Source organism: Rhinopithecus roxellana, chromosome 12 (genome assembly GCF_007565055.1).
Source record: "Rhinopithecus roxellana isolate Shanxi Qingling chromosome 12, ASM756505v1, whole genome shotgun sequence".
NCBI classification, from domain to species: Eukaryota; Metazoa; Chordata; class Mammalia; order Primates; family Cercopithecidae; genus Rhinopithecus; species Rhinopithecus roxellana.
The window spans coordinates 10,361,416-10,387,606 of NC_044560.1; the positions used below are offsets into that span (position 1 = coordinate 10,361,416).

Here is a 26,191-nt window from a genome sequence, read left to right on the forward strand (position 1 = left end):
CTGTGGGCAGCTTGGTCAAGTACATGCAGACGGAAGAATGAAAGGACAGATGAGTGAGTTCCAGGCGAGATCGCCCCAAGAGCACCACAAGAGGCAGGCCAGGGAGAGGGAGAGCCGTGGGCTTCGGAGCACGTGGATCCGGATGTGAATCTCAGGCTTATCATTTACTGGCTATGTGACCTTGAGCAGATCACTTAGCATCTCTGAGCCTGATTCCCTCTTCTGTAAAAGGCCAGACAAAACTAACTCCTGTTGGACAGATGAGGCAAATGAAGCTCAGGATCCGCAGGGTTAATGGGAGGGTCACAGGTGATGTACAAAGGGCCAGGTGCCCACAATGCGGGCAGCTAGAGAGCGGCTGCCTCTGCCTCTCTCTAGAACCAGGACAAATGATACCTGTGTCTCGCCCCTTGTGTCCACGATGCCTGAGTGACAGCCAGCCTAGGGGTGTTCCTCCCCTGCCAGGGTCTGCCTGTTTCACCCATCACGTCACTGACACCCCGGGCTCCCCTAGCTTCAAAGACCTGCACAGGTGTGAGTGTGGACACTGAGCAGGAAGGAGCATCCTGGGAGGCGGGCTGGGGAGGGGAGAGGCGGGCTGGGGAGGGAGAGGCGGGCTGGGGAGGGAGAGGTGCGCTTACCTTCTCGTTTTCAGTTTTGTTCAGGTAATAGTCCCTCGAGGGCAAGCCCAGGCCAGACTGGTCCACCTGACGAGAGAAGCAGGCATGAGAGGGAATTCGTGTTGCAATGCGTGTCTCCACTGCACGGCCTTCTGCCCTGAGAATGGCTGGTACATGGCAGCAGAGACCCAGCTCAGGCCCCTGCAGAAGCAGGACTGCTGGCTACAGTCACTGAGAAGCCCACTCAGGGATGGGATGATACATTCCTGCCTGTACACGTGGCCCCCCACAGGGCTCCTGGGCTCCTCAGAAGGGCTGGACAGAGCCACCCTCCTTTTTTAAACACCTCCTCGCCTCAGCAAAGTGCCTCTACCTCCCCAACACTTTCCAAGTGGTTAAGGGTCACTTAAAAGCTGTGTGATCTTGGCCACGTTACTGAACCTTTCTGATTCTCAGGTTCCTTATCAGGAAAATAGAGAAAATAAAACCTAACCTTCAGAGCTGGAATGGGGATTCAAGAAGATAGTGCTGGTCAAGTGCCTGCCAAGCAGGAGGGGAGGGTCAATTTCTGCTTGCTACTATTGGCGCCCATGGCCACATCTTGGCATACCTAGGACGGGTGTTACTGCAATCCATTTGATTTATAGGGTAACTGTAGCTGTGAGAGATTAAGGCACTTGCCCGTGGTCACCCAGTGAGTGAATGGTAGAGATGGGCTGGGAACTCAGCCTTTAGGATCCCCAGCCTGGGTTTCTCACTTCTGCATCAGAGGTTGGGGCAGACCAGCGTTGGAGCTCCCCTGGGCAGGCTGACCCTCTGTCTGGGGCATGCTCTGACAGGGAGAGATGGATTCAAAACCATTCCAAGAAGAGTCACAAAGAGCAGACGCTAAGGAGGGGGAAACCAGGATGTGTGTTCAGCTGTGTCCAGGAGTTGACAATCGCCCTTGGGGTCCACGGAAACTCATCAGCACCCGAAGGTTCACCTCTGTGCAGTGCCCATCTACGCAAAGCCAGCAGCCTGCAAAGATCTCACCAATGAGGCTGGGCGCGGTGGCTCACGCCTGGAATTCCAGCACTTTGGGAGGCCGAGGCGGGTGGATCATGAGGTCAGGAGATCGAGACCATCCTGGCTAACACAGTGAAACCCCATCTCTACTAAAAAATACAAAAAAAATTAGCCAGGCATGGTGGTGGGTGCCTGTAGTCTCAGCTACCCAGCTACTCAGAGGCTGAGGCAGGAGAATAGCATGAACCCAGGAGGCGGACCTTGCAGTGAGCAGAGATCGCGCCACTGCACTCCAGCCTGGGCGACAGAGCGAGACTCCATCTCAAAAAAAAAAAAAAAAAAAAAAAGAGATCTCACCAATGGCAATGGGGCCTCTGGAAATAACCCAGGCTCAGAAACTAGAAGACTGCCGTCCTACCCAGGGCAAGTCTCTCTCCTACGCCAGGGCCTGCTAAACTCAAAACAGGAAGAGGTCGTGCTCACACCCCCGACCGCTGTGTTTCAAGCTAGCTCACCTGGATCACGTTGCTGTTGGAGTTCTTGGAATCGGCACTGACGTAGACAGAGAAGAAGGGTGAGGTGCGGTAGTGGGCAGTGACCACCTGCAGGGTGTCCTGGAAGTTGTCCTTGGCCCAGGGACCTGTGATGTTCCAGCCCCCAAGCTGTGGGGAGGGAGAGCAGGCAGGGAAGTGATGAGGTGGCAGGGAGACCCAGATAGGAATTCTGGTTCTGCAGCTGACTTGCTCTGTGGCCCTGCAGCAGTCACTTGACCTTTCTGAGTCTCAAGAGCAAAGGAAAGGATTGGTCTTCACTGGGGGTTTCCGACCCATGGGCTGGAGACCCACGGATGGAGCAAAGGCTTATCCTAGACAAGCCAGGCATGAATCCAGCCGCTCCCTGGGTGGCTGGGATGACAATGGGAAAGAACCTTTTCCTGGTTCATGGTTTATATTTTGGATAATGAATTGTGTGAATGTGATTATATCAAAACATAAATTCAACTGTGCCTCTGGGGGAAAAAAAAGGCTCCACATGTTTAAGAAGGTTGGTAAACTATGGTCTACTTTAGTCTCAAAGTTGGGGTTTAAAAAAAATTGTTTTTGAGATGGAGTCTCACTCTTGTTTCCCAGGCTGGAGTGCAGTGGGGCCATCACAGCTCACTGCAGCCTCCACCTCCTGGGCTCAAGCGATCCTCTCACCTCAGCCTCCCAAGTAGCTATGACTACAGGTGTGTATCACCACACCTGGCTAATTCTTAAATTTTTTTGGAGAGATAGGGTCTTGCTATGTTGCCCAGGCTGGTCTCAAACTCCTGGCTTCAAGTGATCCTCCCACCTTAGCCGCCCGAGAAAGTTGGGATTTTAAAAAAATCTCCCTGGTCTTCCCTGGTTTGGCACATGGGACCTGTCCAGCAAGGAGGGGACTAGCACAGTCCCCAGCGTGTGCAGCCACCAACCCTGCTGCAATGCTTTCCTGGAGCCAAGCTAAGAGGCGAGGCGGTCCAGGGAACACGAGGCAGGCAGAAAACATCCACGGACACCTTCTGTCTGCACTGGGGAGTCTCGGAGTCTGGGAGGTGCCCAAGAAAGCAGGAAAGATGTCTTCCCCTGCTCAGGAGTAAGCAGGTATAGGAGAGTGGCCTGGGTCCCTGCTCACAGGGAGGGTTCTGGTTCTGGGCCCAGACTCTCTGTGGGTCTTTCTGGAACAGGTACACACCCCTCCACACACACACACATAACCCCTGAGGAAAAAGCAGCAGCAACGTGGAGGAATATTTTCCCTCTAAACATGGCCCCTGTCCCACACACAGATGCAAAGAGAGACACACAGACAGATGACAGACATCCACAACAGATGCTGACACACACCCTCACACAGACACATGCACAGACATCCCACCCACGCAGCTACGCAATGTGCTCACACTCACATGCGCTCTCGCACACTTGCTCTCTCTCTCTCTGTCTTCCTCTCGGTGCTACCGGCTGGAGGTATGAGGTGGGCCAGTGGTACCAGAGGACTGGAGTGGAAGCCAGGGGGCGGGTAGGCGGCATGGGCCGGGGCTGGGGAGGGAGAGCCTGAGGGACTCACCCTCTCAATCAACTCCATTAGAGGTTTGGCCCTGAGCTCCTCGATCCTGGTCTCGTTCATGCACGCACGGTAGTACACTTGCGCCTTTCTCTCTGCCTCGCTCACGCTGGCCGTGGAGTTTTCTGGAACAACACACAGTGGAGTTTGCAATGTGGCCCCACTTGCCCACTGGGTGGCTTTAGGGCAGTCCCTCTTTTCAGAGCCTTGGTGTTCTCAGCTGCAAAGGAGCTCTGACATCCGCCTGTCGGGGTGGTGGTGATGAATGCCATCACCACGGGTACGTGAGGGCCCCTGGGCAGAGCCTGGCAAGCTGGAGGCGCTCCTGAAATTTTGCTGACTGTAAAGAAGAGTCGTCTACCGTGTTTCTCTCCCTCTGCCGGTTGGGTTCACAGACGTGTCCCCGCGTTGACCGCACGTGCCCACCAGCAGGACAGCGTGCTTCCCCTGCGGATAATGTGTGGTACGAACACCCCTGCCTGGTGCATGGGACAGAGGCCAGTCCTGGTTTTCAGATACCGGATGACTTTTCTTGTGATAAAGACTGAAGTTGGATGGAAACTCAAAAGGCTCATTCATTTTGAATTTACTTTTTGCTTCCTCCTTGGAGGGGCTGGGCACGTTCACCAGGCTTATAGCCAACTCCTGGGGCCGTTTTCCACCACCCTTGCCAACTCCAGCAAGCAGCATCTCCCTTCTGCAGTGGCTTCTCAGACCTTATCCCGGACACCCTGGAGATTCCGTTCCCTTCTCCCTCACCTCAGTGCCCTGGTCCAGATGCCACCTGCTGAAGGCAATGCTCTGGTGGGTGCACCTGGTGAAGATGACCGCTTCCTGCTGCTCAAGTCCACCAGAGACCCACTAAACACTGGGGCTCTGTGCCCGAGCCTTCCTCTCAGAGCCCTGCTCCAGACTATGCTGGATTCTCCAACCCCCTCAATTCCATCTGTCCCTCTTGCCTCCTCTGGGACACTCCTCATTGCTTCCTCATTTCATGTTCATTCCACTCTGACCCTGAAGCCCCTTCCTTTGCCTCCTTCAAAGATCCCTCAAAGCCCAGCTCCTTCACAAAGACTTTCCTGGCAGAACTGTATCCATCCACCCGCTGCCCAGATACTAGATGCTTACTCTATGCTAGACCCTGTGCAAGCTGTGAGACACAAGAGAAACCATCCCTGTCCCCAAAGAGCTTCTGCATGGCACCCTGTTAAAATCCTACTCAACCTCAAGGCCTCCATGGGGACATCTTTTCAATGAGGCCTCTCCTAAGATGTTCATTCCCAGAGGCCCTCACCACTCTGCGTACCTGTGTCCACCATTGGACCGTGAGCTCCCTGGGGCAGAAAGCAGGTCTTATTTATGCATGTAAAATTGAGAGCCCAGCCCTGTGCCTGGCACCCAGCAGAAACTCAAAGAAATGACCACAAGACACAACAGTGCTGTGAACAACGCACATGGCTATGGAACACAGAGGAAAGCCACTCCCTTCAGAGCGGTGGGGAGAAGGGGGTCTCCAGAGGGCGTTCCATTTGAGCTGGTTCTGCAAGTTGAAGTGGTTCACCAGGTGGAAGGGAGGGGAGAGGGCACTGGGTTGTGCGGAGCAGGACAGGGCAGTGTGAGGACAAGCAGGGATGCCTAAAAGGGCAGGCGGGCTGCTTGGAGAAAAGAAAGCTGTCTGGTGTAGCCACTTGGAGCAAAGGACATGAGTCACTTCCTGGCCAGTCTTTCATCAGCTTTCCCAGCCTCACCCCGAGAGCTCCCTGCCCCCCGATTCCCACCATAAATAGCACCATGGCTTTCACTGGTCAGAGCATCAAGCCCCGGTCTTGCTGACTGGGGTGATGGCCCTGAAAGGGGGACGGGACCAGTTTGGGGCCAGTCTGAAGGAAGATACAGAGACAAGAGAGCCCCTTGAGAGACAGGGTCAGGGGCCTGAAAGAGGGGCTACGGAGGGTTCGCACAGCCCTGGAGACCACAGGCTACTGTGTTGCCAAGTGCTGGAAACATCTGCATGTCCCCCAGGCACCACGGCAGCTTGGAGAAGAGGACTCTGTGAGGGGAGGGCGGAAATGGGGAAGCTGGGATACAGAGGACCAGGGAGAGCAAAAGGGGAGTGCCTCGCCCCTCCCAGGGCCTCGTTCCTATGGCAACGCTCCCAGTGAAGCTCTTGGAAGAAAAAGCAGGAGAATGGTCATTGCTCACCAGGCCTCAGACACAGCGTCTCACCCTCTACATCTGGCTCCGGCCACAGCCCTGAAATGCCAGGGTCAGCCTTGGGGAAGGCACGCTGTGTGCTCCGGCCCATGAATGAGCCTGGCATCTCCCTCCCCCAAGGCCACCAAGATAAGAGGCCTAAAGAAAGGCTCCCAGGAGCAGCCTAGCTGTGCTAATCACAGCGAGTTCCCGAGGCCCTCTTCCTAACACCTGTCTTCAAGCCCTGAATTATCACCGGGAGGCAGAAGGAGTGCCTCCTTCAGTAACAGCCTCCCTTGCTCCTTCGCTGAAAGGCTGCCCCAGGCCACGTTCAAACTCCATTCCTTTGGCCCCCCCACCACCTGGGTGCCAAGCTCACTTGCTTTCCCACATTGTTTACAAAGTTTCTTTTGCCTGGCAGCCGCCAGGCTGGGTGTGGGGGACAGTGGGCAACATAACTGGAGGCCTGTCCACGTGAGGCACGCAGCGTGGGGAGTGAGGCAGACGGCAGCCAAGGACTCACAGGAGCATCTGATTATGCATGGGGTGAATGCTGTGAGAACATCCCAGAGGCCTTGAGCGGGAGGGCGGGAGGAGACCAGGAAAGCCAAGCAAGGCCCCGAGGAAGCTTCGCTTGAGCTTCGGGCTGAAGGATGAACTCAACGTGGAGTAGAAGGAGGGGCTGTGCGTGGGCTGCCCCTCTGCCATTCCATGTCCCTGCAGCCCCAGAACCAGCCCTGGACAGGCACCTAGCAGGCCCCTAGCAACAGGTGGTGGCTGCAAGAACAGAGCCCAGTGTCCCTTTCTGCAGAGGAAGGACACCACACCTGGAGGATGAGAGGGTAATGAGGCTGGATGCCCACCTAAGATTTCCTTTTTTTTTCCTTTCTTTCTTTCTTTTTTTTTTTTTTTTTTTTTTTGAGACAGAGTCTACCTCTGTCACCAGGCTGGAGTGCAGGGGTGCAATCTCGGCTCACTGCAACCTCCGCCTCCTGGGTTCAAGTGATTCTCCTGCCTCAGCCTCCCGAGTAGCTGGAACTACAGGTGCATGCCATGATGGCTGGCTAATTTTTGTATTTTTAGTAGAGACAAGGTTTCACCATGTTGGCCAGGATGGTCTCGATCTCTTGACCTCGTGATCCGCCCACCTCAGCCTCCCAAAATGTTGGGATTACAAGCGTAAGCCACCACGCCCGGCCAAGATTTCCTTTTTTTAAAAGGATATCAGGCCGGTGGGGCAGGAGTGGATGGGATGAGGGGGCCCCACCAGGAGTTGATGTTCACACCCCTTCCGTGTGTGTCATCAGTATCCCCACTGCCGATGCTGGCTGGGGCAGGGGCCCTGGTAGAAGGTATGGTTCCTCTTCCTCCCCCTGGTTCCAGGAGCCCATGGGGACAACCCACAGCACACTCTCCCACCTCTTCTTTTTCCTCCTCACTCAGGGGGCACCTACTATCCTGCAGGCTCCAGGGGACAAGGCCCCAAGGGAGGCTGCCAGGCAGGAGGCTCCTGCAGGGGACCAGGTGAACGAAGGTGGGCGCTTGGCCAGGATGGTGGCAGAGAAGGGGGCAAGAAGTGTTTGGAACATGAGAGAAAGGAGAGCCAAGAATGGAGCCAAGTTTCCTTGGCCTGAGTGAGAAGCTGCTAACACTGGGGAATCGCAGCCTGAGGATGAGGGGTAGGCTTAGGAAGGAGCTTCAGTGTACACAGCTACTGCCTAAAAGCTCAGCTCCAGACACTCGAAGTTTGAGGCCTCTATGAGATACCCAGGGGGGGCCCTGGTCTGGGGAGTCTATAGAGTGAGTTGTCTTGAACTCCTTTTAGTCCAAATAGTCACTGGAATATACCAATTCCTTTTTCTTTTTTTTTTTTTTTTTTGACACAGAGTCTCGCTCTGTCACCCAGGCTAGAGTGCAATGGCACGATCTTGGCTCACTGCAACCTCTGCCTCCTGGGTTCAAGTGATTCTCCTGCCTCAGCCTCCCGAGTAGCTGGGATGACAGGCAACCTCCACCACGCCTGGCTAATTTTTGTATTTTTAGTAGAGACAGGGTTTCACTCTGTTGACCAAGCTGATCGCAAACTCCCAACCTCAGGTGATTCGCCTGTCTCGGCCTCCCAAAGTGCTGGGATTACAGGTGTGAGCTGTCACACCTAGACCCAATTCCTCAAATTGGTCAGAGGGCTCTATATCATGCATCCTCAACAGGGGCAATATTGCCCCCAGGAATTTATTCTTGCAGGACAAAGCATCTTACTCTTTTTACTCTGTGTATATAGACTAAGAGCAGCAACAGACACTCAGAGTACCTGTGGCATTAACATTTCATGGAGGGATAAAATGATAACTGCAGGTTGAGAAATGAATGCCACCCTGGGTGACGGGCTCTGTGCTCCCACCTGTCTCCAGCTCCTGCCCCACACTCTTCTCCCCATGGCTGGATGGTCTCTTCTCTCCTTAACTCAAGCGCGGCTCAGACGTCCCTCCTGAGAAAGCTCATCCCTTCCTGATTGCTGCAGCTACAATGGCCTCTTCCCTTTCTGGCCCAGCGCCCTAACTTGATGTTTTTGAGTCTTTCTCTTTACAATCCTATCATGTATTTAGTCATTCATTTGTTTACTGTCTGTCTTCCCTGCTGGAATGTAACTTCCATAAGAAAAGACTGTCTTATTCCTATATAATCCCCAGCCCCGAGCAATGCCTGGCACACAGAAAGTGTCTGACGCATATAATCGGTGAGTGAGTAAAGGAATGAATGACAGAGAAAGATAGCACTACAGCCTGCAGGAGTGGCTGGGTTTCAAAGTGAAATGAGTGGCTCATGCCTGTAATCCTAGCACTTTGGGAGGCTGAGGTGGGCGAATCACTTGGGGTCAGGAGTTTGAGACCAACCTGGCCAACATGGTGAAACCCTGTTTCTACTGAAAGTACAAAAATTATTTGGGCGTGGTGGCGGGTGCTTGTAATCCCAGCTACTTGGCAGGCTGAGGCACAAGATTCGCTTGAACCCAGATGGCAGAGGTTGCAGCGAGCTGAGATCGTGCCACTGTACCCCAGCCTGGGCGACAGATCAAGACTTGGTCTCAAAACAAACAAACAAAACAAACCAAACCAAAAAAAAAAAAACAAAGTGAAATCAGGCAGAGACCTTTTTCTGAATAAGACAAAGGTCTCCAGGACTGTGCCAACCCTCCACAGCCCCTCGTTCAGGCCCCCAACCCTGCCTCTCAAGGGGTGCTCTTGTCTCGGTTATCTTTTTTCAGACTAGCCCCAGGCTGGCCCCGTCCCCTTTCGGGGCTGTCATTCTGAGTTCAACAAGACTGGGGCTTGATGCTCTCTGGTCTCCTTTAAGACACCCCTTGTTCATGTTTACTTCCCAGAAGATTTCATGGAGGCAAAGCAGCAGCCAACCCCCAACAGTGTGGCTCCCGGCACGTGCTGGGGACACATTTTGGAGATGGTGGCACTTCCGCGGCCCCAGTGGTATGAAGACCTTTTGGCAGCCTAGGGCCAGACAACAGAGCTCCACAATGCCTAGGTACTTCCTTCCAGGGACCCTGAGTTCCAGAAGCTTCCTCAGTTCCTACCCCAAAGTCCCAGAGAGGAAGACAGAGCACCATTTCATCGGCTGCTTCTTCCTCTGGGAGTTTTCATTGGAACGCTCTCTGCACATCACTCCTCAGGGAGGAAATGAATGCCCAGGCAGGTAGAGCCATGGGCTATGATAGGGGTGTCTGGGAATCCCCCACATGCTGCGGGAATAGGGGTATCTGGAAATCGTGTGGCCTCCCTTGATGCAGTGGGACCATCTGGCCAGGAGCCTGTGGGGCCCTGACTTCACACCAGGGCAGGACCAGTGTTTGTTTTAGATAAAACCAGAACCCATTCAGTCACAAGCCTCAGGAGCCCCATCCTGTGCTGGGGGGAAGGGGTGCTGATAAATGAGACACCTTGCTCTGCAAAACAAAAAGAATTCCACCACCACCACCGCTCACAGTGTCTACAGCAGACCCTGTGCTGCTGTCACAACCTCACCCTGGTCCCTGAGAGAGATATCACCATCCCATTTCAGAGACAAGGAAAATGAGGCCCAGGTGGGTGAAGAAACTGGCCTATCAAGGCAGAGCTAGTGGGTAGCATGCTGGACTTCTAAGCCTTCCTGAGAAAGTGAACTGCTTCCTCTGTAGATGGCCATAGGCATGGCTGTGCGTGCATCTTGTCCTGACAATTTCCACAGTGGCTGTTATCACACTCCATTTACAAGTAAGAGGTTGGGTAACTCGTCCAAGGTCGCAAAAGTGGCTGCAGCCAGGACTAGAGCCCAAGCCTTTTCCACTTCCCTGTCCTTTCCTGCAGGTTGGCTCAGAAAACCAGAGATGAACCTGAAGCGGCCCAGCTGCCCCTAAGAAGCCCTGGACACTCCCTCCCATCCTCACATTGTTGAGTCAATGCTATAATTTGAATGTGTCCCCTCCAAAATTCAAGTTGAAACTTAATCCTTAAGGAGCAGTTTTAAGAGGTGAGGCCTTTAGGAAGTGATGAGGCCCTGAGGGCTCTGCCCTATGAATGGATTAGTGTCTTATAAAAGGGCTTGAGGGGGCCAGTTCCCCCCTCTTCAGTCCCTTATGCCATGTGAAGACACAGTTCATGGTGCCATCTTGGAAGCAGAGAGCAACCCTTAACAGAGACACTGAACGAGCCTGTGCCTTGATCTTGGACTTCACAGCATCCAGAATAGTGAGAAATAAATTTCTGTTGTTTATAAATTATCCAGTGTATTAGTCTGTTTTCACGCTGCTGATACAGACATACCCAAGACTGGGCAATTTACAAAATAAAGAGGTTTAATGGACTTACACTTCCACGTGGCTGGGGAGGCCTCACCATCATGGTGGACGGCAAGAAGGAGCAAGTCACGTCTTACATGGATGGCAACAGGCAGAGACAGAGGCTGTGCAGGGGAACTCCGTTTTTAAAACCATCAGATCTTGTGAGACTTATTCACTATCATAAGAACAGCATGGGAAAGAGCCTCCCCCATGATTCAGTGACCTCCCACTGGGTTCTTGCCACAAAATGTGGGAATTGAGGGAGCTACAATTCAGGATGAGATTTGGGTAGGGACACAGCCAAACCGTATCATCCAGTCTGTGGTATTTGGTTACAATAGCACAAACAGACTAAGAATCAATCAATCCACATAACCATTCCCTAAACAGGAAGGCAGCACCCACTCCTGTAGACACCATACTGGATAGAAAGCACTCATGATGCAGATCCTGTCCATAGATGGCTTCCTTCCAATATGCACAGGAAGATCAAACTCAATTAGACAGCAGGTATTGGGAAAACATGTCAAAATAAAATATGAGAGATGTCACAGGGTGACATCATTAACTGCCACATCACCGACATGGACACATGTAATGCTATTGGAATACTGTGTGTGTATCTCCCAGGGAGACCAGAAGGCAGACTGCTAGTTTTTTCTTTACAGAATCTGTGTTGCTTGAATTGTCACAATGAGCATGCACTGATTTTTTTTGTACGCATTCATCTTACAGTATAAAATACAGTAAAGCAAACACGACAGGTGCACAGTGTAATTGTAGCTCAAGCCTAGACAGGCCATTTGGTAGCCACAGAAGACAATGGGGGCAGCAGATTTGAGAAAAGTCTCGGAGGCTTTGGAGGGGGTGGTGTAGGGAACCTAGCTGGTGGAATAATCCGAGCTACAAGCACAGTTGGAAAGCCCAAGGCAGGACCAAGTCTAAGGGCTGAAGGAGCTGGCTGTTTCCTTCCTCTGACGAGGTAAGGCCACCACTCCCATTTCCCCAAAACCTAGGAGGGCAGCCCATGCTGGCCACTTTGGGGAGTGGCAGAGTGAAGTGCGAGGCATCTGTGTGTCCTGCAGCTGAGGTCACCACCCCCAGCTCGCAGACTGCCAGGTCATGCCAAGGTGGCACCTGGCCTAGTTCGGCCCACTTGCTACAGATCTGCCTGGATTGCCTCTGAGGAGGCTAGCATGAATTCACCTGGCAGAGAAATGGCTTGCCCAAGGTCACACAAGCAGATGGTAACAGCTATCCTGCCGGACCAGCTGACACAATCCACACTGGCACTCTAAATGCCCCTTCTCCCCTCTCTGCCTAGAGGGAAGCCCTCCCCTCAGCAGGTCGGAGTGGCCTGGGCACCTCCGGCTTGTTCCCATGCCCATCAGCTCTGGCTCCTTTCCGAGGCCTGCTGGCTGACCCCTTTGTCTTGGAGAGGCTGAACCCAGCCTGGCCTTAAGCCCAAGAATGCACTGGCCCACACTCCTGCATTTTTTGGCCACCCACTCACCTGCCATCTGACTTTTCAGGAGTTTCCATGTATCAAAATCCCCAGGTATCAAGCCCAAAGTTGAGGGGCCATTTCCAGACTAGTTCCCAGGAGTGAGGCTTGGGGGAGAGGACCCCAGGATATGCCTTCTGGGGAAGCCCCTAGTCAATATGACATGGGGGTGACCCCAGCTCCTGTGTTCATTGGACCTGGGCTAGGACTTGGCTGGCCTGGGCTGAGAGCTCAGTGAAGCAGCCGCTGGGGAAAGGAGGCAGGCAAACCACACTTCTTGGCTGCTCTCCAAGCCAGCAGTGCCAACCCAGGGCCTCTCCCTGCTGAATCTGACAGTGGAGTGAGTAGAGAAAGAATACAAGCTTTGAGGCTCCACAAGTCTGGGTCTAATCCCAGCCTCACCATTTCCTAGGAAATACATTTCCTTCATATTCATGAGTCTCATCTGTAAAATGGGCAAATATAGCCTACTCCATGAGTTTACTATGAGAGTTCAATGAAACAATACAAGTGAGATACTCAGTGTGTCAAAGCTTCCTGATAACATAGCTTCCTGCACCTCCTTCCTGATAAATGGGTCTACATACCAGTGCTTCTCTAATAAATAAGCAATAATGACTCTGTTCTTTGCCCATCCCATTAACCCTTAGAGCATCCCTACTAATGATCTGAGTTTCAGTTAGTTCCCACTTTATAGGTGATGAGCCGAGGACCTAAAAATCTGGGTGACCTCTCTGCAGTCATACAGCTTGTTTGTAAGAAGTCTTGGTTGGAACTCATCTACCACCACCAAGGAGGGCAGCTGTGCTTTGCTAAGCACCTACTAGGTGCCAGGCTAGTATTCCGGTGTATTCTGGTGCTGAGCACTTTGAATCATCCCAGGCAAGTCAACACTCACAGTAAATGCACGTGTGAGGAGGCAACATTATCCCGATCGCACAGATAATCAAACTAAGTGGGAGAGAAGCCAGGTCACTTGTCCAAGGCCACACGGGTGATAAGCAGCTAGCACACCAGGATTGCTTGACTTCAAAACTCTGCGGTCTGGCCTCCTGGTATCACTGGACCCTGGACTCGGGGTCAGGGTTGAACGCATGATTCTGGGTTGTTCCATGGCCCGTTTGATGTAGCTCCCCACCCACGGCTTAATCCTCAGGAACAGCGGGGATGGACTCAATCTTGGCCCAGACCTAAGGTTCTCCCAATGAGAACCAGTCCCAGACCCAGTCAGATCAGAACCCCTAAGATGCACAAGAGCCCGTTCTGGGCCTCACTGGGAAGTTAGAGGGCCTGACCGCTATCCTGCCCTATCCCCTCTAAATGCTAACTGCTCCCCAGAGGGTGAGCCTCTCACCATTTTGGACTGGTGGTATGTCCTTGACAAAGTCACTTAACTTCTGGGAGCCTCAGTTTCTGCATCTACAAAATGGGAACAACAATTCTGAAGTCTGGGGTTGTGAGGATTAAGGAGGCAGTGGCTGTAAAGAGCCTGGAACAGTGCACAGCACGCGGCAGACCTCCGTGTCTCTCCTTCCTTCAGGACCTCAGGCTCTGCGCTCCCTGCAGGTTCTTGCAGGCACCGCGGAAAGGGAGCTATGTCTGTCCCTTGTACCTGAAGGAGGTGGTGTGGGACAGGGGAAAGGGCACACAAGGCATCAGACAAGTCTCAGCTCTGCCACTCACTGGCCTATCATGAGAACCTCTCCAGATCTTGCTTTCCTCATCTACCAATGGAGTGAACACCACCTTCCCAGATTCCACCCTGCAGGATCAAATGGGATGGCATCTCTCTGTAACCAGTCAAATGCTATGCAAAGGTCAAGGATGAGTAATAACACATCAATACAAACAGCAGCCACCACGACATGCCAGGCCTAGGCATGGTTTAAATACATTTAAATGTATTTCCCATTTAATTTTCAAAATTCGGAGGAGGCATGGTTCCCACTGTACTAATGAGAAAACAAGCCAGGGAGGTGATATAATTGACCCAAGACCTCATAGTAAGTGGCAGAGTCCACATTTGAACCCAGGTCCTGGTGACTCTGAAGCAGAGGAACCGGCCCACCTTGTTATACTACCTGGACTAGGGGCCCTGCCAAGCCCCCGGCTGTGATGTTAGGCACTGGAGAAGGGACGTCCTTGAGTTCCAGTCTTGCAATGACAGACATATTTGCCTTTTAAGCATCTGGTTCTAAAATGAAAAGTTACACCCTCTTTCGAAAGCACTTTGGTGGCATAAGGCAGGCAGGGGACATCTCAGGCTGGGGCTTTGCTGCTTCAGATATACTGAGCTTCAACCCCAGATCCATACGCACCACCCTGCTCATCCTTAGGGAGTTAGGCGGAAGGTGGCTGCTGCTGCTGCTTCGGGAGCTGTGGGAGGCCAGGAGAAAGGGTGGGTGTGTTTTGCCTAGCTACGGCTCTGCCCTGTGGGGCTAGGGCAGGAAAGAAAGAAAAGGTCTCCTTCACCTGGTTTGCCTACTTTCCCTGTAATCTAAAAGACTCAGTTGCCTTAAATTGATAAATGTCCATTTAGAATTATTTCCTGTCTCTTAAGATTTCTGTCCTTTTAAGAAGATCTGTCCCCTTTTGGGTATCTTCTATTGTACCTATCTACCTTTGAATAGCTTAACGGTTTTTAAAACAGTAAGTATTTGTGTGATCTAGGTTCTCTTGTTGATGGCTAAATTGACTGGCTTTTCAGAATCCAGCCTCTCCCAGCATTTAGGGTCCCAGGATGGAGCAGGGGACAGCAGGAGAGGGAGACAGCCATGGTCCCAGCTGTGGAGGGGTTCAGGTGAGCAGCTTTGTGGTGCAGCACGGGTGTTGTGATTTCACACCAGAGGAGGAGCCCAGTGGGCAGCTGGGAATTCAACAAACATTAACTAAGGATACAGCTGCAATCCAGACAACGTGGAGCTCTAATCTGAGGATAAAACCATCAACACAGGGGTGAACTAGAGGTGCCCAAGGCCTAGTGAAGTGCAAAGAGAACTCTGACCAGACGGCTTACCATGCAAGCCCGATCACCATGAGGCTAAGGATGATTCCCGCCTACGCTGAATAACTAAGTCTCTGATAAGCTGTTGTTAGAACTTTCATTGGATCACAACCTTAGAATCTGATCTAGTGTGTTCAGTCCCGATCCCTTTTGCTCACAACTTTCAAAACTCACAGTCAATACTAGTCAAAAGCTATGACAAGCTTGAAGCCACAAAAGTAACGACCACAGCCACCAGTTCTTGTGTACACCCTACATGCCACACACACCATGCTAATGCTTTACACGTGAGAGCTCTAGTTCTCAAAACTCTGTAGCTTGGGTCTTTTTAGTCTCATTTTACAGATGAAGAAACTGAGGCTCAGAGATACGTGACTTACTCAGGATCATACAATGAGTGAGGGCAGATATTCTAACCCAGATTCACCTACTCCCAAGTCTATGGTCTTCCATTCTGCCAGGCGCCTCTTTTCTTATTTTTTAGACAGAATCTCACTCTGTTGCCCAGGTTGGAGTGCAGTGGCGTGGTCTCGGCTCACTGTAACCTCTGCCTCCCAGTTTCAAGCAATTCTTCTGCCTCAGCCTCCCAAGTACTACAGGCGCACGCCACCATACCTAGCTAATTTTTGTATTTTTAGTAGAGACAGGGTTTTGCCATGTTGGCCAGGCTGGTCTGGAACTCCAGGTCTCAAGTGATCCACCCACCTCGGCCTCTCAAAGTGCTGGGATTATAGGTGTGAGCCACCGCACACGGCCCATTCTGCCAAGCTCCTCCTCTAAGCAGGTGTGGTTGGGAAGCTGGCTGGACCAGCTGACAGCTCCCTGCTGTGGCCCATTCCTTGGTCTCCATGCTAGATGCTTACCGAGGAGGTGCTTGATGATCGCCTGGTTGTGTTCCCAGAGGTTGCTGAAGGTCCCCCAGCGTGAGTGGCCATCAGGGACTGGGTTGGCTTTGATCCAGCCCCCACAGGCATAGCTGAAGAAGTCCTGGCAGGGGTCCACTGTGGGGTCCATGGAGCTCAAGATGGAGCTGGTCACTGAGACACAAGCTTCGCTCAGGCACACAGAAGGGGATCCTGCAAGGGGTCAAGGACAAGAGGCCAGTGAAGGGCAAGCAGAGAAGAAGCAGGGACGGCAGAGAAGGCGGCTTAGGGCCCAGGGGTCACATGTCCTACCCCGGCCCTGACCACATAGATTTGGAACTGAACAGTCACTAGACCCCTACAGATAAATGATTTCTGCCCATTTAAAATTTGCTGGCTTATAACACAAGACTTCTATTCAGCTGTCTAAAATCCTTCTTATGGCTAAAAGGTACCCAGAACCCAGGTGTTTCTCTTAATCAACCTTTTCCTCCGTAAATATTAATTGACTCTTTATTATTCCCTGATGCTCAACAAATTTATTCATGCATGCATGCATTCACTCAGCAAGCTAATGACTATCTTCCAGGTTCTTTGCTGTGTATAGAGTGCATGTGTGTGCGTGTGTGTGTTCTCCTGCATGAAAGTGTGCGCCCATGCCTGTGTGTGTGTGTGTGTGTGTGTGTGTGTGTAGGGTACTGGGGTACTGGGCATAAAAAGGCAGAGTCCTTTAATCCAAGACCTAACAATTCAGTTGGGGATATACACATAAATCAAAAGGGAACAGTAGGAGAAATGTCTGTCCTCCTTTCTGCAAAAATAAACTGAACGTTTACTACATGCCAAAAGGGTGATGTAGACAGTACGGATGATAAGACATAGGCAGGAGGAAAGCCTATTAGGAATAGAAGGAGGAAACAGGAAAAATCACTCCTGCGTACAAGCAGGAGAGTGCGTGACCTCAAGGAATCCTCAAAAACCCAAAGGCTGAACAACCCTAAGAGACTGGTTTGCCAGAAGCAAGAGGAAAGGGCCAGAGCCCAACCTCAATGTTGGCGGCTGAGCTCTCCCAAAGGACCCAAAGCCCGGGTGGCCTGCGCAGAGGCCTGGCCTGAGGCAGCAACAGGAAGCTGACTGTGCAGGACCGAGAATCACAGGCCCAGTGCCATCATCCATCCACCCAGGCTGTGCTGATGACCAAAGGGACTTCACTGAACGTGGCCATGCACTGGGCACTTTGCACACACTCAGGTTCTCATTTAACTCATTATTACAAGCCATCAGCTGCAGGCATCATGTCCCTGGTTAAAGATGAGGAAACTGAGGGAGTGAATGGAACAAGGTCGCCCAGCTATGCCGGAGGGAGGAGAGCTGAGAGCTGGGCCCTAGCCTGTCTCAGCCCAGCCATGCCAAGGCTGTTTTTCTGCTTTCCTTTACCACCTCTTTGCCAGTCATACCAGGGGCTGGTGCAGCCTGACTGCTGAGATCTGTTTCCCCACCACACAGGGAGGCAGTGAGGCAGAGTGGGCTTTGGAGGCCACCAGACCTGGGTTCAAATCCAGCTTTCTACTTTTGCCAGTGAGGCTTTGGGCAAGTGACCTCATCTCTCCATGCCTCAGTTTCTCTATCTAAAAGTTAGGAAGAAATGTAGGACCAATTTCACAGATTTCACAGTGATGATGGCCGTGGCTGGGCACAGGGGTTCAGCTTCCTCGAGTCTCAGGGTCTGAAGTTTCAGGCCAGTCTTTAGAGACCAGCAAAGAACGCACAGGCTAGTAGGGGCAGTGCTCACCTCACTCAGGAACGTAAGGCCAGTGGGCAGAGGTTCACTTGTGGGCTTATTAACATCTGATGACAAACACAAAGTCCTTCAGATGGGTAGCTGACAAAGGGCACAGAGCAGCCACACAACAGCAGGAAAATAAGGGTGATTTGACGTTGAGATAATCACACAACAATTAAAAATTATTGTTCACAGTTGAGAGGTGTGTCATAAAAAATTATGGAGCCATTACGCACAAAAACAGAGAAAGGAAATGGTGGGGGTGATAGTGCCATTTTAAGTATCTCTAAATCAAATCATCTTTATCACAGTTGAACGCTCCACTTCTAAACTCCGGGGAAGCACCAGAATCTTTAAGGGGCAGGGAGAGAATTTCTATGTAGGTCGAAAGAGCCTGTTGAATATTACGCTGTCACTCCACACTTAGGGAAGGAAAAGAATACCTATTGTTTTCATACATCAAACCACAGGAAGGAAAATCTTACAATATCTTGGCTGGTGGAGATGCCCAGGAGACAGGCTGAGAATGAGCCTAACGCGGGAAGACGCATCAGCATCTGTGTGGATGTGTCTGTGTGTGTGAGAGAGACAGACCGATTAATTAACTGATTAAGGTTTTCGCTGTTATCATATGGGGACTTGGGTTTAAAAACAAAACAAGAAACTAGTCCCAGCAGTCAGTCTCAGAGGCTGGGCTCGCTGGCTCACGCCTATAATCCCAGCACTTTGGGAGGCTGAGGCGGGCGGATCACCTGAGGTCAGGAATTCGAGACCAGCCTGGCCAACATGGTGAAACCCCATCACCACTAAAAATACAAAAATTAGTCAGGCATGATGGTGGGCACCTGTAATCCCAGCTACTTGGGAGGCTGAGGCAGGAGAATCTTTTGAACCTGGGAGGCAGAGGTTGCAGTGAGTCGAGACTATGCCACTGCACTCCAGCCTGGGTGACAAGAAAGAGATTCTGTCTCAAAAAAAAAAGGAGTCTTAGAGGTTTGAGTTCTTCACTAAGTGTCTATTTTGTTGGACACTGGGCTAGGGACCAAGGAGGTGCTTAAGGAGCAACGGCTTGATTATTCAACTATTCAATGGTTTGCAGAAACTTCATGAAATATCCCTGGCCTAGGAGGTGCTTCATGCATTTTGATGACTTTATGGTTTCCAGGCCCCCTCATCTAAGGCCGCATCTTCCTAGGGAAACCTTCCCAGACCCCCTTCCCTCTCTGGGTCCCTCAGCGGCCTGGGTGCCTGCTGTGCTACTGTGCTATGTCATGGCCATCTCCTTGTCCACCTGTCCTACTAGAATGTGAACTTCAGGGCAGGCCAGTATCCTATGTGTTCTTATATTTCCATTGCCTAGCATTGTATTTGGCAACTAGCAGCTGTTTAATACGTGTTTTTTTTTTTCTTTTGAGACAGTTTTTGCTCTGTCGCCCAGGCTGGAATGCAGTGGCACAATCTCGACTCACTGCAACCTCTGCCTTCTGGGCTCAAGCAATTCTCTTGCCTCAGCCTCTTGAGTAGCTGGGATTACAAGCGTCCACCACCACGCCTGGCTAATTTTTTGTATTTTTAGTAGACACAAGGTTTCACCATGTTGGCCAGGCTGGTCTTGAACTCTTGACGTCAGTTGATCCACCCGCCTCGGCCTCCCAAAGGGCTAGGATTATAGGAGTGAGCCACTGTGCCCAGCCTCAATATGTGTTTTTGAATGAACAACCAAATGAATGAAAGGCCTTATTCAGTACTTGTTCACCACCTGCAGAGGCAGCAAACGTCTTTCCTTTGGGACACGTATGATCAATTGAGAAGGCAGAAACAGATCTTAGATTTAATTTACAGACATTCATCTGGACAGAGCCTGGCCTCAAAACTGTGTAGAATGCTTTCTTAAAAATATGTTCTTGGAGCCAGGCGTGGTGGCTCACGCCTGTAATCCCACCACCTTGGGAGGCTGAGGCGGGTGGATCATGCGGTCAGGAGATCGAGACCATCCTGGCCAACACGGTGAAACCCCGTCTCTACTAAAAATACAAAAAATTAGCCAGGCGTGGTGGCGGGTGCCTATAGTACCAGCTACTCGGGAGGCTGAGGCAGGAGAACGGCGTGAACACGGGAGGCGGAGCTTGCAGTGAGCCGAGATCGCACCACTGCACTCCAGCGTGGGTGACAGAGCAAGACTCTGTCTCAAAAAAAAAAATATATATATATATACACACACACACACACACACACACACACACACACACATATATGTTCTTGGAGAATGTATTGTTTGTTTTGTTGCCTCTGTTTGCAAAGCACCGATGTTTCTGGAAAGGAAGCATAGCAGGAAGGTAAGTTAAAAAATGTAAATATGTGCCCAGACATTCCCAGAGGCTGGCCTTCAGAATCACCAGAAGATTTGCTTTTTTTTTTTTTGAGACAGACTCTTGCTCTGTCACCCAGGCTGGAGTGCAGTGGTGCCACTCTGGCTCACTGCAACCTCTGCCTCCCAGGTTCAAGCGATTCTCCTGCCTCAGCCTCTCGAGTAGCTGGGACTACAGGTGTGCACGACAGCCACCAGAGTAGCTGGACTACAGGTGTGTGCCGACATGCCTGGCTAATTTTTGTATTTTTTAGTAGAGGTGGGATTTCACCATGTTGGTCATGCTTGGTGAACATCTTGACCTCAGGTGATCCGTCCACCTTGGCCTCCCAAAGTGCTGGGATTACAGGTGTGAGAGCCACTGTGCCCGGCCAGATTTGCTTTGACTGGCCTGGTGTTTGCTCAGATGTGGCCAGCACCAGCACCTTGGTAATAAGGTTACTGTTAATATCTGGGGTGGCCACTGCTTTCCCAGGTGGCTCAGGGGTCACCTGATCCTCTGCCCAGCTCCATTCCAGGAGAAGAATGTTCTTCTCCCAGGTCCAGGCTGGAGAAAACCCTTCTGAGACCCAGAGAGGGACACAACAGAGGCAGAAGCAGGATTCCTCCCAAGGGACCCCACTGGGCAATAACAACAGAAATGTTTTGGGTCTGATCATCAGGAGCTGGCCCGTGGGGACTCCCTCCTGGTTTCTGGCAAAGACATATCTTGGGAGCTCCGAGGGGCAGTCTCAGGGCAACTCTGGCTGCCGGAGTCTGGCCAGCTCCCGCTGCTCCAAGCCAAGAGCTGTGCAGATGCGCTGGCCAGGGTCCACACTGACCAGCAGGGGGTTCTGAACTAGAGCGGATTCAGGATGAAACGACATGGCAGTGGCAGGAGACGACGACGAGCTTGTGTCCTGTTAGTAGAGGAGGCACGCACACACACACACACGCACCAGGACAGAATCACACAATATACATACACTTAGCAGAGAAAGGCTGTTCTCAGCTTGATCTTCCTTCTTACCCCTTTGTTCATTCAAACATTAATTTATTCATTTTACTATTGCACACCTGTGGCACAGGCACTATGCTAAACACATCTGGTTAAAGGCCTGAAAGCTAGTCATTAATTAGTCATATAGGCATTAAGTACTTGCTGAGCCAGGCACATTTCGTAAAACACCATAAACCATTATACAGTCAGTTAACTAATCAAGCAATTATTTCTTAAGTACAACCTATGTTTGTGGAGTGAATGGATACCTTTGTGCCTAACCCAGGAGGGATGGAAGAACGCTCAGATGAAGTCCCTGCTCTTTTCTAGGCCCCCGAGTCCCCTCCCCACCCCTCGCAGGCCAGCAACTTCAGAGGGAAGGCTCCACACAGCCTGGAGTGAACGTTCCCAGATCCCGAGAAAGCTCAGTCTCTCTCATGGGGTGAGAGACTGAGTCAGTGGGTGGGATGCTGAGCAGAGCCCCCAGAGGCTGCTCAACCAGGTGAACCATCTGCCATCAGAAGAATAAATGTTGGGGCAATAGGGGACTGAGAGGTCCTGGCGTTGGCTAATTCCCCATCCTTATTTCTAACTTGGATCCACCCTTTCCCACTTCATAAGTGTTTACTGAGCATCAACTCTGTGTGAGGCACCTGGCTAGATCCACTCAGTTGGAAACAGAGAACCAGTCTCAGATCCCTACAGCAGGATCAGAGGGGCCCAATTGTATCACCATTCAAAATGGGACAGACAAAAGAACGGACCAAGGAACACGACAGGCAGCTGGATCCCGGAAGGGCAGCTCTCCTGGGGGTGCTACTGTGCTCTGGAGCATACTTGGATTACAAAGGGAGGTGGAGCCTGGGCTTGAGCCCAGTAGCCTGTGGGTGAATTCCAACCTCCACATTCAAGCGCCCCACTGGATCCCCCATTAGCCACGTAACCTTGGGCAAGTTACTCCATCTGAGTACCTCAGTTTCCTAATATGGAAAAGGGGCCAAAAGTAACCACACCTCACAGGGCTGCCTCGAGGAGGAAATCAGATTGCATCTGAAGCGGGTGTGGTATTTCGGGTATTTGGTCCGAGGAAAGAATTTAGTAAACAGAGGGCATTATTGTTATTTTATTGGAACTAGAGATAGCAGACAATGTCAGCGTATGTGTGTAATTACCCCACATCCTAGCAACAACACAAGGCACCAGCTATGTGACATATGTTATCTCTAGTCCGCAGAGCCATCCCCCAACTAGGCACTGTTTTCTCATTTAAATTAAAGAAGACACAGGCTGAGAGAGTAAGAGGTTTGTCCAAGGTCACACAGCCAGTAAGTTGCTGGGACAGGATGTGGACTCAAGTGTGAGATCTTTATACCACCCATGCTGCCCACTTCCCAGGTCTTGGTCCATCTCAGCACCCAGATCCCCCTGGGCCTGGCTCCCTCCTTGGCCTTAGAGGCCTGCCCCAGCTTAAGCAGGAAAGCCCCCCTTGCCCAAGTTGACAGAGCCAGGGACAGGAGTGAGTCAAGCCCACCATGCAACACAGAGGCACCTACTTGTCTGGTACTGGATGCCCAGCGCTGCCAAGCAGGCCACCAGTCCTGCTGCCAGAAGTGCCACCAGTACCACCAGCCGCTTCTCCACCTGGGTCCGTGCAGCCCAGCACCTCTGGCCACTCCGGGGGCTGTGGAAGTTCACCTGTAGGGAAGGAGGCAGGAGGGGCGGGGAAGACGTGAGCCCCAGGTCCCGCTTCCCTTGGAGGAAGGGGCTCTGCTGTAGGCCCAGGCCCTGGGGAGGCATCAGGGCTGCCTCCTATCTCAGGGGTGGTCTGGTTCCCACAGATTCAACCCTAATCCAAGAAAGGAACAGCCACCCTGCTCAGCTGCTCAGATCTGCTCCCAAACATCAGAGAGTCAAGCAGCTCGGCCCCAACAGGCTTGTTTTTTTGTGTCACTTGATATGAGTGGAAGGAAAAAAACTACAGCTTTTCCCTGTTTCTACAGTGAGGAGTTCAAAAAGAACAGGATGTTTGGACTTGCAGGGATCCAGTGAGTACCCAGCTGGGCTCTCCGCAGAACTCCCACATCAGCGAGTCAGGGACAAGGGTTACACAGCCACGGCTCACACTTCCCAGAAGCACAGACCTCCTTAGCTCATTAAACCCTCATAATCCCACACAAAAACACACGAGCCACCTCGTTACTTTTCTTTTTACGAGGAAACTGAGGTCCACAGAGGTGAGACCCTGGCTTCTCACCACCCAGCTGAATGGGGACAGCTGGGATTGGAACCCAAAGCTGTTGATGCCTGAGCCCACCAGTGGATCAGAGGTGGGTCCTGGGAGATGTTGGCAGAGATGCAAGGAGAAATAGCTCCATTCAGGTCCTGAAAGGGAGGAAAAATCTCTCCAGCCTAACAGTCTAGCTAAACAGGAAGGGAGGCACAATGAGAGGAAGTGCAGGGTGTGGCAGGGCCCTCCCTGCCCGAGGAGGGACACACCAGCCAGCAGCAATGGGAGCCGTCAGCCCAGACCTCTCACACCCAAGGCAGCTTGGGGCTCCCCTCTGTTCCGAGAGGTGCTTCCTGCAAAACCCATGGCCACAGGACAGGAAGGGTCTCCTGAAGGTGGGGTGACATGTGTTCAGTGACACTGTGTCATGTGCTAACAGCTGAGCACCAACTCAGGGCCATGTTGGAAATACACAGCCCCAGCAGGGAGGCAGATAAAGAAACAGACTGGGGCTGGCAGGGGTTCAATCAGGGAGGGCTTCCTGGAAGGGGAGATGTCTGGCCTGGGTGGGTGAGAATAAGTAGGAACTGGCCAGATAAGAGGGAATGGAAGTGGAGAGGAGAGGAGGGCCTAGATGCTAAGGGGCACAGAAAGCCAAGTTAAGAGCCTGGACTTCCTCTTGAGGACTGGAGTGACATGATTAGACTTGCCCTTTGGGAAGGGCAGGGTGGAGGGAGCAAGGCTTTCCAGGAAGAGGGGGCGCTGTCAGGGAAGATGAGGAGACTGAGACTCTGACCTGCAAGTGCCCCACCAATAGCCTGAGGGGTGCCCCTGGTGCCCGGTCAGAGTCCTGAGGGAGTCCCACCCTGGCACTTGGGGATCTGAAGTGGGTCACTTGAGGGAAGGGTACTGAGAAGCCACGTGGCCATGGTTAGGTATTTACTGGGCAGGAAATGACTGGGATTTGCTGCACCAGAGACAGAGGAACACAAGCACTTTCTGTGGAAAAAAAAGTTGGGTTCCAAAACTGAGAAAAAGGGCCAGGCGTGGGGGCTCCCGCCTGTAGTCCCAATACTTTGGGAGGCTGAGGTGGGAGGATCACCTGAGGTCAGGAGTTCGAGTGGAGCCTGGCCAACATAGTGAAACCCCATCTCTACTAAAAAACACAAAAATTAGCTGGGTGTGGTGGCGGGCGCCTGTAATCCCAGCTACTCGGGAGGCTGAGGCAGGAGAATCGCTTGAACCTGGGAGGCAGAGGTTGCAGTGAGCTGAGATTGTGCCACTGCACTCCACCTGGGCGACAGAGCCAGACTCCATCTCGGAAACAAAACAAAACAAAACTGAGCAAAGGATCTTGGGGCTTAGAGACACTTCTGTGGAGGCCCAGGAGGCTAAGACACTGAAGCAGCTGGGTCAGGTAGTGGGAGGGACGCCGCCTGCTCAAATCCTTCAAGAATCTCTTCTAAAACAGTGAGCAATGGAAGTTTCAGCCCATGCTACGTTCATGAATGAAAACTTCAGGCCGGGTGCGGTGGCTCAAGCCTGTAATCCCAGCACTTTGGGAGGCCAAGACGGGCGGATCACGAGGTCAGGAGTTCGAGACCATCTTGGCTAACACGGTGAAACCCCGTCTCTACTAAAAAAAAATACAAAAATCTAGCCGGGCGAGGTGGCGGGCGCCTGTAGTCCCAGCTACTCTGGAGGCTGAGGCAGGAGAATGGCGTAAACCCGGGAGGCGGAGCTTGCAGTGAGCTGAGATCTGGCCACTGCACTCCAGCCCGGGTGACAAAGCGAGACTCTGTCTCAAAAAAAAAAAAAAAAAGAAGAAAACTTCAGGCTGTGAGGGCCTGGCGCAGAGACAGACAGCCGGGTATGACGCTAACATGTACACTGTACTCAAAAGTTTATCAAGTGCTTTCTCAGAGTAATGAGTTATCACACACACTTTACCTTGGTCACTGGTATTCAGAAGGGCCCCAAGGACTTGAAGCAGGCACTGCCTTGTCTAGGGACACTGAGGTGTGTGTCCTGCTGCCTCTGAGTTTGTTTCATCCTTCCTTCTTTAGGCCTCTCATGCCCCCATTATCATGGCTCAGCTCACAGGGCACAAGGAGGTCGTGAGACCGTTTTTTTGTTTTGTTTTGTTTTGTTTTTTTGAGACGGAATCTCCCTCTGTCAACCAGGCTGGAGTGCAATGGCACAATCTCGGCTCATCGCAACCTCTGCTTCAAGCGATTCTCCTGCCTCAGCCTCCTGAGTAGCTAAGATTATAGGTGTGTGCTCACATGCCTGGCTAATTTTTGTATTTTTAATAGAGATGGGGTTTCACCATGTTGGTCAGGCTGATCTCGAACTTCTGACCTCGTGACCCACCTGCCTCAGCCTCCCAAAGTGCTGGGATTACAGGTGTGAGCCACCACGCCTGAATGAGACCTTGGTTTAAGAGGTACCCATCAGCCAGGCTTGGTAGTTCATGCCTAGAATCCCAACACTTTGGGAGGCTGAGGCAGGAGGATGGCTTAAGCCCAGGAGTTCAAGACCAGCCTGGACAACACAGTCAGACCCCATCTCTAAAAAATAAAATAAAATAAATTAAATTAGTAGGCATGGTGGCACACACTTGTAGTCCCAACTACTTGGGAAGCTGAGGCGGGAGGACTGCTTGAGCCTGGAAGGTCGAGGCTGCAGTGAGCCATGATTGTGCCTCTGCACTCCAGCCCGGG

The 26,191-nt window shown here is 51.9% G+C and overlaps 1 protein-coding gene across 5 annotated transcripts in view; it reads right to left on the bottom strand.

Moving 5' to 3' along the window:
• Window positions 1–26,191, bottom strand: part of ECE1 (endothelin converting enzyme 1) — a 132,027-nt gene that overhangs the window by 42,084 nt on the left and 63,752 nt on the right. For all 5 annotated transcript variants that reach the window (XM_030941864.1, XM_010364340.2, XM_030941866.1 and 2 more), the window contains exons 3-7: window positions 22,795–22,936; window positions 16,112–16,324; window positions 3,720–3,841; window positions 2,144–2,290; window positions 642–707 (exon numbers count right to left, since the gene is read on the bottom strand). In XM_030941864.1, coding sequence (XP_030797724.1) covers window positions 642–707; window positions 2,144–2,290; window positions 3,720–3,841; window positions 16,112–16,324; window positions 22,795–22,936 — 690 coding nt within the window. The remainder of the gene's footprint in view (window positions 1–641; window positions 708–2,143; window positions 2,291–3,719; window positions 3,842–16,111; window positions 16,325–22,794; window positions 22,937–26,191) is intronic.